The sequence below is a fragment of the Pseudopodoces humilis genome, chromosome 9 (genome assembly GCF_049639895.1).
Source record: "Pseudopodoces humilis isolate 2021_Gansu_Grassland_sample_001 chromosome 9, ASM4963989v1, whole genome shotgun sequence".
NCBI lineage: Eukaryota > Metazoa > Chordata > Aves > Passeriformes > Paridae > Pseudopodoces > Pseudopodoces humilis.
In genome coordinates, this window is record NC_142208.1 from 32,535,720 (window position 1) to 32,548,339 (window position 12,620).

At 44.8% G+C, this 12,620-nt stretch overlaps 1 protein-coding gene across 1 annotated transcript; it reads left to right on the forward strand.

Annotated features, from left to right (window-relative positions):
• The first annotated feature begins 566 nt into the window (after positions 1 to 566).
• On the forward strand, positions 567 to 11,622 carry GPR26 (G protein-coupled receptor 26). Its single transcript, XM_005528827.2, has 3 exons — positions 567 to 1,358; positions 5,950 to 6,063; positions 11,042 to 11,622. Exons 1-3 carry the CDS (start codon positions 691 to 693, stop codon positions 11,271 to 11,273), a joined length of 1,014 nt encoding a protein of 337 aa, XP_005528884.2. The 5' UTR covers positions 567 to 690; the 3' UTR covers positions 11,274 to 11,622.
• The last annotated feature ends 998 nt before the right edge of the window (positions 11,623 to 12,620 follow it).

Here is a 12,620-nt window from a genome sequence, read left to right on the forward strand (position 1 = left end):
AGGAATTCTGTTCCAGGGCTTGTCTGCAAATTAATGGCTAAATCAATTAAATGAAAGCATGGGATTTCTCTTGAGGAAAGTCTAGTCACAGTCGCAAGGAGAAGGGGAGGGGTTGTGGATGGATGACATAATCACGTTTGCGAATCACCAGCACTGTGCCTGCTTTAATCCATTAATGGGGTTTTTATCTGTGATCATAAAAAGCAGGTTACATTCAGCCTGGAAGGGAGTGAGGGTTGGAGGAGAGGGGAGGGGAGAGAAAGACAGAGAGGGAGAGAGAGGCAGAAAGCAAGGGAGAAAGAGAGCACAATTCACTCGGTGGATTGCTTGCAAGCTTGGGGCTGCTAATTAGGGATCTCAGGAGAGCAGCTTCTCAGAATAGCGTGCTCTCCTCAAAATGGACCGACGGGAGACAGTGGTTCAGTCCTGCTGATATTTTTTAAGCCCTCCTTGCAGTTTGATGGGCATTCCCAGTGCTTTTGTGCACGTCTCGGGAAGCGTTGACGTGGAAAGGAGCAGCGAGGAGGGGGAGGTTGGAGAAGAAAACTGCAGCTCCTCTAAAAATACGGAGGGCATGCACGGGAGCGAGCAGGCTGGGGAGGAGGGCGAGGTGGGGGCACCTCGCACCATGGTCCCCCGGTGCCGGCGCGGCGCAGTTTCGGAGATGTCCCTCCTGTGACTGGACGCACCATGAGCATCTGGGAGCTGCTCCTGGCTTTCGTGGTGGTGGTGCTGATGCTCGTGGCCCTGCTGGCCAACGTGCTGGTGCTGATGTGCTTCCTGTACAGCGCCGACATCCGCAAGCAGGTCCCGGGATTGTTCATCCTCAACCTCACCTTCTGCAACCTGTTGATGGCCGTCTCAAGCATGCCCCTGACCTTGGCTGGGATCATTTACAAAAGTCAGCCAGGAGGAGATCAGGTCTGCCAAGTTGTGGGCTTCCTGGAGACTTTCCTCACCACCAGCTCCATGCTGAGCATGGCGGCTCTGAGCATTGACAGGTGGATTGCTGTGGTCTTCCCGCTAAGTTATCACTCCAAAATGAGGTACCGAGACGCTGCTCTCATCCTGAGCTACACGTGGTTGCACTCAGCGTCCTTCCCCATAGTGGCAGCTTCTCTCTCCTGGCTGGGTTTCCATCACCTCTACGCCTCCTGCACGCTCTACAGCAAGAGACCAGAGGATAGGACACAGTTTGTGATTTTCACTGGGGTCTTTCACGCCCTCAGCTTCCTCCTCTCCCTCGTGGTCCTGTGTTTCACGTATCTCAAAGTGCTGAAGGTGGCACGGTTCCACTGTAAGCGCATCGACGTGATCACTATGCAGACCCTGGTGCTGCTGGTGGACATCCACCCCAGGTAAGCTTCCTGTGAGTTCAGCTCAGGTGAGGAGGGGGCTCAGTGCTGTGGTAAAGAGAGACCAAGCTGTCTGACAGCAGGGGACGGGGAGGGGGAGAAAATAAACATCCCTCAGCCAGTTTCTATTCTGCGTGTTTCTTTTCACTTGTGTTTAGTTCTCTGATCGCAGAACTCATTTTTTTTGTTGGGCTTAAGGACTTGTTTTGGGAGGGAGAGCAAATGAACGGGCAGTTCTGGCTAAGCATGCACTTCCCTTTGAGACAGTGATCAGATCACTGCCCTTTGTCTCTGAGGGTGGATTCAGTGGTCGATAGCTTTGCATATTTTGGGCACTGTCAACCCAAAACCCGTTGCTGGATCCCTGAGAGGAGAAAGCTGCACATGTCCCTGGGAGTTTGGAAGGGAGGCTGAGCACTGCCTGCAGCTCCTTTTCCCAGCAGCTTCCCCATTGCTGTGCTCTCTGTAACTTTATCATTCCTGAAGGCAGAATCCTTAAGGGAATTACATCTGCAAAATTCATGTGCTCGAATGCCTGTACTTAAACCTTAAAGTGAGAGAAAATTCAGTGGCAATGTTTATGTGACAAGCAAGGGATGTATAAAGCTCATTTCAAATGAGAGATTTTATGTAAGTCCCTTGTGCCTCGAGACAAGAGGAGAAAAGTCCCCAGGGACTGGCAGGATTGTGGGCTGGAAGGCAAGAAGCAAACAGGGAGAGGAATGTATGCAAAAGTCACGCCAGGGATTATGCACAAGCCATAAATCTTGCATGGATAATCGATGTACGGATCTAGAAGGGATGCAGGCTTGGTGTGTGATACAGGGACGAGAGGAGAGCAGAGAGCAGACGGAGAGAGCAGTCCCACACATCCCGTCTGACCATCCCTGCTCCCCTTTGCTCCAGCAGCCTCTCCCTTTGCGGGCAGCCAGGAGCAGAGCTGCAGGGCTCAGAGCACATGTGGCTGTCCTCAAACACGGGTCATGCTTTGGGGATGCCTGAGGCTAAGACAAACAAGTCTGGGCAGCACATTTTAGAAGAACAGAAACATTTGCTCAGAATTCTCCTGCTAAGCTGTTTGAGCTGTCTCTTGACCAAGAATGCAGAGCAGAACTTTGGGCAAGTCTTGTTGCCGTTCTTGAGAAATACAGGTATAAATCATCCCTTATTCACCAAGTCACACTGAGGAACAAACACTCTCTGCCCTACGTGCTGTCTGCTTGATGAACTGTGTCTCGAGTGCCTCAGTTCCTGCAGCAGGAGGAGGTGTGGTGGTTACTCCCAGGGAAGTGCCATAAACCCACCAGCGCTATTTGAAACCCCGTTCGTTTTGCCTAATGCTAAAAGTATGCCTGGACTGCACAGCAAAGTTTAGTAAAAGGGCAAAAATCTCAGTGCTGTTTCTCCTCCCCTGCATTTTTTCTGGCTGAGGTTGATTTGAGGGTGTTTGTGCATTTTGTGATCCTCTCCCTGCGGGATGGATTCAGTGGGGCTGTGGGAATGATGCTTCCTTTCTTCGGGGCAGAGTTGTGCAGGCGCTTTGCTGTGAGCAACCTGCACCGCTGCCTCTACCTCTGGCATCGGGTTATCCTGGTGCCTCTCTCTAAGAAAGGAGACTTTTCGTTTCTTTTCTACCCTACAGAACTGATTTGACCCCTGGAGGGGCTGATTTAGCCTTAAGTGACAGCTCCTGCTGCTGAAAGGGTCTCAGGCCACCTTCCCTGCTGGGAGAGCTGCACGGGGGCTGCAGCTCTGCTGGAAGAGTCAGTGATGCTCAGAAATGTCTGACATAAGGAAGGCATGGTTTGCATTATGTAACAGGCCATTTCTGGGGACTCTGGAGCACCTGGCAGCACAGCCGTGGGTGCTGGCACAGTCCAAAGGAGAGAACAAAGTTTGCAATCCCGCTTGAGACTCCTCTGGCTCTTTGCAGGGTCCAGTTTGAACGCTGGGAAATGCGAATGGACAATTTTCAGTTCCTGTGACTCAGAATCCCCCCGCAGGGGGGGTCCAGTGACAGGCACTGTGACAGATGGCTTTATTACCTGTGACTTAGAAAGACACCAGTGATCTCTCCTGAAGATCAGTCAAGCACAAAGGAAACCTCCAAATACCCTACAAATTCCTGTGAATGTTTAGGGTATGTGGCATTTCAAGTTAGCTGAGGCTTTTCTAGCGGATCCTGCTTTTTCCTTGCTCTTGAGACCAAAATATCTTGGGTATTGTGGGAGATTTGGGCAAAACTTCACTTAAGGGCTTAACCCATGTATTTCCTAATTCAAATTATCTATACTGTCTTTTTGTTGTATCCAGCTCTACACATCTTAAGGTCCAATATCCCATAAACTTTGTTTAAAATACCAAACCTTCAAAGGGATATAGCTCAGATTTCCCAGGATATTAAAATCTTTAAATGAAAGCTTAGTCAATAATCCTGTTCTATTACTGATGTCACTGCTAGAACTCACATGTGTCTTATCTTTGTGCATGAAAGTGTGTGCAAAACCAAAATATTAATCTATGTACATTGTCTGTGTGAAGGAGTGAGATAAAATACCTTCTTCTCTGATGTGGTATTTATTGGATATATCTGGAAAGTCTGAACAAAAGAAATGGGTTAAAGTCTACCAGGACAGTCATGGGCGAGCTCAAGGAGTGAGAGACAGCTTTGCATGTGCCAGAAAGGAAAAGATGTAACTGGGGAAACAGAGACCAAAATTACACCACCCTCTCCTCCCTAACAGCGCCTTAATTGAACCTGCTTTGGACATTCACTTTCCTGTATTGCCATGGGCTTGGGATATCATGAATTTAAGACCACAGGTCTTAAACAAAGCTCATGAAGCTCTCAGATCATTTTTCTGCACATAAAAATACTCCAAGTTCCCCAGCTCCTGCAGAATTGAAAGCACATAGGTTGCCTTGAAAAAGTGGATTTTTTTTCCCCCCTTAGCTGTCATTTCTAGCTGCAAATAACTCACCTCTAGAACATGTAACACCTTAAGAGAAAGACAATTTGTTAGAAGAACAAACTTTTCCTCTGGTATTTATTTTATCACATCCTGATAGCTGCTCTGGGGCCTGGTGATGCAAAACCGGATTTAGAACAGATCACAAGAAATACTTTTTCTTTAACACAACCCAAGGAACTCATTGCCACAGAGAGCACAGAAACAACTGAGATCCTCAGCACACAACATGTGTTTGGATGTTGATAAAACATTTACAGATGAAGTAAATAATGTAAGGGTATGGCCATGAGCCTCAGAGCTGTGAGAGTGTGTGAGCCTGAGAGTGAGTCATCAATTAAAAATTTACAACAAAAATGGAAAGGCCGATGTCAAACAGTCGAGTTTTAAAAAAATAATAAAATAATAATAATTTTTTTTTAAAAAAGTATATGTAAGTACAGGATTTGGGCCAGCCCCATTCAGTTTGCCTGAGAAGTGACTGTCACTGGGAGGTCTGTGCAAAGAGTCAGGGCATGGCAGCTCTGCCATGTGCACAGAGAGGGGTTCAGGATGGCAGTCTGCCTTTGCTGTGCCCTTTCCAAAGGGATTTACTGAGGTACAGCCAGTCCTGGCACCGTGGGAAATACCAGTGCTGCCCAATCCACTGCCTGGAGAAGACAGGAACTCATCAACTTCCCTCAGAAATCATAGGGAGCACAAGAGTCACTCAACCAGACAGAGGAAGAGGATGAGCTTTCACATTAATCACTGTTTTCACAAGTGAATGTGCTGATTTCAGGGATTTTTTTGCACTAAAAGCAAGGTCTCAGCCCTTTCCTCCTTGCTGGCACACCGAGGGGATTCAGAGCTCTCTGGGGGCCTGCTGAGACCACCAGCAGAAAACTCAAAGGAAAAGCTCTTGTCCTAAAATACCATAGGCAGGAAAAAACCCCAAGGTGTGGCTAATTTTCACGTGTTTAGTTAGAAAGAGGGCTGGTTTGAGGTGAGGAATGAGGATACCCCAGGACTGTGGATTTATGAAACAATTCCAGCTTTGTGGAGCATTCAGCACAGCAGCCCTGCAGATCTGATGGGATGTTTATGGCCACACAGCTCACAGCTATGGGACACAGTGACAGCTCCTGCGTTGGGCTGAAGGTTCAGAGTGTTCCTTTTCCCGTTATGATGTTGTTTTGTTGGTTTTCTTGCTGGGAAGTTTCTCCTCTCCAAGGCAGTGGTGTTGGAATTGCTGTTTCTAGGAAAGCAGCGTGCTGCCTATCCCACTCTGGATATTTTCCAAATCTCTGAGTGTCATCTTGCCTGCAAACACAGCTTACAGCGGTTCAAAAAGGAGCTGCAAACTGATTTCAAGGGTGAATTCCACCCATTTTTCTACAGATCAGTTGATATAATGGGGGTGTGTGCACATAAATACACAACCAGGTACCTGTCAGTAACTTTGTGGAGGGTGAGATGAACAGACAATTCATTCAGAGCTGGTATTGTCCCATTTAAGTGCAGCTCACCTGTTACTGGTTTGCACAATTCAAACAGCTCCTTCTCCATCATTCCATGGTGAAGCCATTGCAGATTGTTACCTGATGCTACGATTGATGTTGTTCTCTGTGTTGGATGTCACACAGCGTGCGGGAGCGTTGTCTGGAGGAGCAGAGGAGGCGGAGGCAGCGGGCAACGAAGAAAATCAGTACCTTTATTGGTACTTTCATACTTTGCTTTGCACCTTATGTAATCACAAGGTAAGTGTGAACCTACATGATGGAAAAGGCTGCTGAGATGCACTCCTGGCTCAGGGAAGTGGGGAACTCTGAGCCAGAACAGCATTCCAGTCTCCTGTGAAAATTTGTAACAGAGGTTGTGTGTTTCCTGAGCTAATAAATGATGTAAAATGTCACAGGGCTCCTCCACTCAGTCCTGATGCAGTCTGAGGTCAGACTCTGCTCACTCAGCCCAGACAAAGTGCTGCTTGCATGGGAGGGATTTAGGAAATCAGCCCATGAGGTTTTGCAGACTTTTTTTTGTTGTCACCTACTGCTCTTATTGACTTCCCTGTCCAGGGGTTGATCTCCAGGGAAAGTCTTGCCAGAATAGCTCAGACTGTAAAAATTTGGTCAACAAGATTCAGCCGAGGTGAGAACATGGTCCACAGACTTAAACAACAGTTTTGTCTGGTTGGGTAGGGTTTATTAGTCATAAATATCAAATATCAAAGCTGTGCTGGCTCAAAACTGAAAAATCTTCTCATGATTTATGGTAGATGTCTATCCACCAGCTTATCTTTGGAAATGGCTCCTGTGGGAAACACGAAATTACTCCTATGAGATAAAAAGTGTTAGAAAGTGAGTACATCCAGAAAAAAAAAAAAGTTATCTAGCTGTTGAAGGAAATTTACAGCTTGCATTCCTTATTATAAGATTTTGGGGAAACTGAGATGCTGCTATGAACAGCACAGAAAGAAAGAAAACTAAAAAATAAGGTATTTCTTATTCCAATATTATCAAGTAGAAATTAGTGGGGCTGACCTCAGTCAAACTCAGATCCACCTTGAAAAAAAATCATTGAAAAGTCTGGATTAAGAGTCAATATAATTGAACATTTGGCCAACCTTGAGCTTTTCCTATCCAGTGTAATACTCTGAATTTTCAGAATTAGAAAATCAAAGTAATTTCCTAGAATTACCTTCACTTCCACTTAGTGGCCACAAGACTCCACTGCAAGTCACACACTTACACAGTATGAAAGGACTTGTAATTAAGGACATTCAGCCTTAATTCTCAAGTCATAAGATATTAAGGCATTTGTATTTTTGCAAATGGTTAATTTTCATTTCCTGTTGGGTCTCTGAACTTAAAGAAAATCCTCCCAGTCACAGGATAGTTGGTGTTTCATCCTGAGTAACACTGAATGCTCCAACCAGAGCTGTCAGGAGTATTTTTGTGCTCTTCCAAAGACATCTCAGCACTCAGGCACCACCTCCCCACCTCCTCTTCACTCCGTTTTTGTCCCAGTAGCTTTAAGACACAGAGGAGGGAGTAGAAAAATCCTGAGCCTCCTCCCTTTATTCTGTACAAGGATCACTTTAATGTTCTCCTGCTGATCTCCAGAGGGTGATGGTGAGGAGAGGGAAGATGCAGGGTCCTGGATGCAGGAGGATGTTTTGGGGCAGGTCAGACATGTCAGGAGGGGTGAAATTTCCCACATTCCTGGCCTTTTAAATTCTGACAAATTTAAAATCCCTGCACAACAAGCTAAGGGGAATTCCCTCTTGAGCTCCCTGAGAGACCTTGCTGGACATTTTCAGGGCCCAATGTTCCAGGACACTCATCCTGACCTTCCCTGGGCCTCACACACAGAGCTGGGTGTCTGGGCATTGGGAGAATTTGATTTTAATTGTGTGAGCAAGTAGTATTTCTGGAGCACATCCAGTGCTTTGCATTCTCGAGAGAGACACAATCAATCACAGCTCAAGCAGTGGACAGCAGTCAGGAGAGGGAGTGCCTTGCTCAGTCTCCCCTAATCAGCAGTATATTTCAATTAAACATGCTTTTAAGTACTCTCTGGACTGGGGGCTGACAGCAGCAAATCACAAGGTTTTACTATAACATCTTCCTGTTCCCACACTAAAAATATTCCATGGACGAGTGAAGGGGTTGTGCTCATCACCCCAGACACATGAATGCTTCTCTGGGTAAAGCAGAGTTTTTTAGATCACACTGAGGTAAAAATCAGATCAGACACTTCATTTGTCAAGGGAACACCCTTCTAATTAGTTCAGTGGATGTCCTTAAGTGGTGTATCAGAATCTGATTGTCTTTGATCCAGTGTTTCCACTTTACCAGCATGACAGGTGTAATCCCCCACATTAAAGATTTCTTTCTTTGTAAAATAATCTACTGGTACACATCTCTTCCTTTGCTATATTTATCATTATGCAATTAAACATACTTGTTCCAAACCTCTTTTCTCCAAGGAACTTTTTCACAAGAAAAATGAAGATAAGTCATACAAGTTTCTAATATTCATTTCCAACTCCAGGCATTTCATACTGAAATACAGAACTTTGCTCATGTAAGTCAATAAGTGCTGTCAATGTGTGAGGAAATTTGCCTTAAATTAAAAATCCTGAAGTAATAGCAGGCAGAAGTTCACAGTCCCAAGCCCTCAGGTTACAGAGGAGGATGGTGGAACAGGCAGAAGATGATTAAAATTCTGTTGTATCATCTCTGGGGGATAGGGGGGTAAGCAAACCCTGGTTTTAAACTGTTGTTTGCCCTCTGCATATGCAGATCTTGCTTGGGAACACAGGAAGCTCAGAATTCTTCTGCAATTTGTGTTCTTCAGCATCCCAGCTGGGTGGGCACAGGTGCAGTAAAATATTTTAGTGTGGTGATGAACTGCACACGTAAATAAAGGATTTCCAGTGTGCATTTTGTGTGTAGAGACCAAGGTCACACTCTTCTACATGGCATTCTTGTTTATTTACTGAAGGGGAAATAAAATAATTGGATAGCCATGTCAAATGACACACTCTACAGAGTTAAAAGTTTCTAAAATATGAAGAAAATATCACAGAAAAAGAGCTTACAGCTTTGAAATAAAAAGGGTTTGAAGATCAGACAGAAGAGAGGCTTATGAAAGCAAGCCAGGGAATTATGTAGTTGATACTGTAAAATTTAATTTACAGGTAGCACTGAAATATTAATGTTCCTTCACTGAAAATGTCTTCTTTTAGGCTGAAATGTTTCATGGAAATGGAAGCTGTGCATATAATTTCCCTCAAAAATGAGAAACAAAACCTTTCAAAGGCAATAAATTCTGTGATATGCCTTGGAAGGCTGACATTTAATTGTTTGTACATGAAATGAAAATGCATAGCTCAGGGTTTGGCTACGTTTCTGTGTTTGCTGCTTGATAACAGCAAATGTAATTTACTCTAAAAAATAATACATGAGAATTGAAAAATGTGTAAATGTCAAGGAAGCTTACAGAAAGCAAGGAAAATATTTAAGATTTTGTTAATAAAAGTGTAGGCTTTTCATTTGATCAGTCAATGAAGGTAGAATTAGCAAGTCTAGGCTTGCAACCCTGAAGTGTCTGTTTGATGTGCTTTAAATTGAGATTGTTAATGGCTCATAGAACTGACTGACAGAGCCTCAGACACAAATTTGTCATATTTTGGTTATTCAAGGCATCCACTGAATTTAATTAAACATAATCAAATTCACATCTGTAAAGCACTCAGTAAAAATAAATCATCCGAGTGAAATTCAGTGTGATGAAATTCAAAACATGAAGAAGGCATCAAATAAAGGAAGTGGAAAACAACAAGGATGGCTCATGGTAGATTACAAAGCAAATATGTCCCAGCAGATGATTAATTTCCAGACTGTCAGTTCTCATTTTAGAACACCTTAACTGGATGCCATGAGTTGTATTTTATTAAAGAAGTGAGAATGCACCAGATGAGACCACCTGGAAACTCAAGCAGATGAAAAATATGTCTCAGTTCTGATCTTTGTAGGAAAGATAATGAGCATGAATTACAAGGAGAGGTTGAAAGAACATTTGTGTAGTTGAGATGAGAGAGAAATGGGACAGATGAGGGATCTTTGGGACCTCAGATCTGCTGAGCCAAGCAGCACCAGTGGAGTGGCACAAACAATTCCCAAGTATTTTCATGTGACATTCCCTGGTCACCTGAAATGTCCCTCACGTTGAATGGACTGTGACATCTGTCAGCATTATTTTTAATAATATCTTGTAGTGAAAGGTTATGGAATGGGAATAAAATAACCGAGGAGAAAAAAATCCTCCTCTCTGAACTGCTTGAAGTACCAAAATTATTGTCATTGCTGCTGCAGGAGCCACCCTTCAGAATGCTCCTTGGAAGTGGTGCTTTGTGTGGAGAAACATGAACAACTGAAATATTTCCCAGGCAGATTTAAGAACATCTGCTGCTGCAGACAGGTCCAGCAAAGATCTGATCTGCCGTGTGGGGCTCTGTGGCAGCACACGTGGCTGTTTGACCTCTATAAAAATCAATAGCTTCTGACAGCTATGGAGGCATATTGAACAGAGCTGCCCTTTGATGTTGCTCAAAGACATGGGAAGTTATCAATATTTCCCTGTCAAAAATGCTCTCTCTCAGTACATAGTGAACTATCTGGGCTAGTGTAGGTATGAGGAGTCTATGAAGCTCTTCCCTGTCCCCCTCCCCTAGTGATAAAAGTTTTGTCTTGCCAAATTTGTTGCAAATGTGAATCCTTGCCCTTTGAACTGGCCAGTTTTTTAATTCAAGGTATGATACACCATCTCTGAGTGATGGATTCTCCTTGTGAGCCTCTACAACTCAAACTGTTTAAAGGCATCAAACTGCCCCTGGGAGCTGGGCTGGCCAAGAGAGCTGGGTAACCCTGGTGGGGTGACTCAGATGCTCTAGAGGGGACTTAAAGCCGCGAGTTCAGATGGATGCTGGGGTTTTAGGTTGCTCATGGTAGAGGAATTTGAATCCCATGAGACCAAGCAATGGCATTTTGGCAAACAGGCCTCAAGCTTACATCTGCTGTCCTTAAAATTTGTAACAGGAGGACAACATACACATTTTCATGAGCAGGGCTTTCTTTAGTTTTGTTGCAATTGCCCAGCAATAATTTGAGGGTTTGGGGTGGGTTAATGTAATTTTTAATGTTCACTCTTTCACCCTCCCTCTTTCCCCAGACTTGTTGAATTGTCCTCTGTGGTCCACATCAACTCCCACTGGGGGATCATTTCCAAGTGCTTAGCTTACAGCAAAGCTGTTTCAGACCCTTTTGTGTACTCTTTGCTGCGGCACCAGTACAAGAAGACGTGGAAGGACATCATCAACAAGATCCTCAAGAGAAGCTCCATCAACTCCTCGGCGCTGGTGGGCGAGTCGCACAGCCGGAACCTTCCGCAGCTGAACGAATGAGGAGCCTGGTATGGGACGTCTAAAGTGATATTTGTGAAACAGCAGGAACTGGCCTGTCCCCAGTAGCTCTCCTCAGCTGTCCAGGTTTTGGGAGGCAGCTGTGGGCAGGGTGAAGCCCAGACCATGTCCCTCCAGTAGCCCATGAAACATCCAGGCTGCTCTGGACCGCCTCCCTCTGACTGGAAGAGCGCTATTGATCCGTGGTCCTGCAGGCTCCACAAATACAAATCTCCCATTGATTTCCATCAGCAGCTGCATCTATAGATAATAAACTAATCCTCAGCAGAGGGATTCATGAAAGTAATGGGAGCAAACTGCTGCTGGCGTAAGATTATTCTAAAAAGCTGCACAGGGATATTTGTGCTGTGTTTGTCATTGGCTGCAGGTGAAGCTCCCTCTGATGGAGCTGCCAACGTGGCTTTACAAAAACCACCCCACCCCAGTGGCTTGGGAAGGTTGTGTGTAGAAAATATCCTAATGGGAAAAGCTTAAAAAATCTAAATATTCATCCAGGGCCCAACGCAGTTCAGCCTTTTCTGGTATATATTGTAGGAAGAATCCCATGGAATTGAAGGAAGGGAAAAACCACTTTTGGAGTGTGCTGGATTCAGCCATGTCTTCTCTAAATGTTTTAAGTTATTTACATAGAATCCCACTGACATCCTCCCCATTACATTTCAGGAAAACACAAATGGTAGACAGGGTGGAAAGGTCAGGGTGCCTCCTGCCTACCTTCCATATATCTGAGCTCTGAAGAGCTGGATTTTGCCCAAAGCTGCAGATCTGGGCCCTGTGCCCAGGAGGGAAAACAGCAAATCTCTTTTTCTGAGGAGTTATTAATCATGGTGTTTTTTCCTCCTTGAAGGAAAGATGAGCCTAAATCTGAGTTCCCAGTATAATTTCCAAAGCAAGTGGAGCACAAATCATGGGCTCCCCTCTCCACCATGACAGTGGAGCCAATAATCTGAATCCACATCTGAATGTGCAGATTTCTGGAGGTTTCAGTACAAATCTTTATAGCTCTGGGTTGCAGTTCTGCATAAGAACACTATTAACATTTACCATGCACTCACATGCCTGCCCAGATTTTAAAATAGGCTTGGGTTAATTAGGCTTCATGAATGCAATGGCAGCTTCAATAACAGCTGACACAACTGGCTGTACTGCCATCCATCCCTGATCATATTCCAACTGTCCAGGCCATTCTGAGGAAATAAGGCCTCAAGTTGTAAAAAATGTGGAATTACTTTTTGGTTGCCACCTTCTCTCATGCAAGAAAAGGGCTTGGTATGTTGCAAAAAATGTCCACTGTTGAATTTTCTGGCCTCTGATTCAAAGCCCAGACTG

Coding starts and splice junctions, on each gene's coding strand:
- GPR26 (XM_005528827.2), top strand. CDS start 691: ATGAGCATCTGGGAGCTGCTCCTGGCTTTCGTGGTGGTGGTGCTGATG. Junction 1,359..5,949: donor CTGGTGGACATCCACCCCAG/GTAAGCTTCCTG, acceptor GATGTCACACAG/CGTGCGGGAGCGTTGTCTGG. Junction 6,064..11,041: donor GCACCTTATGTAATCACAAG/GTAAGTGTGAAC, acceptor CTCTTTCCCCAG/ACTTGTTGAATTGTCCTCTG.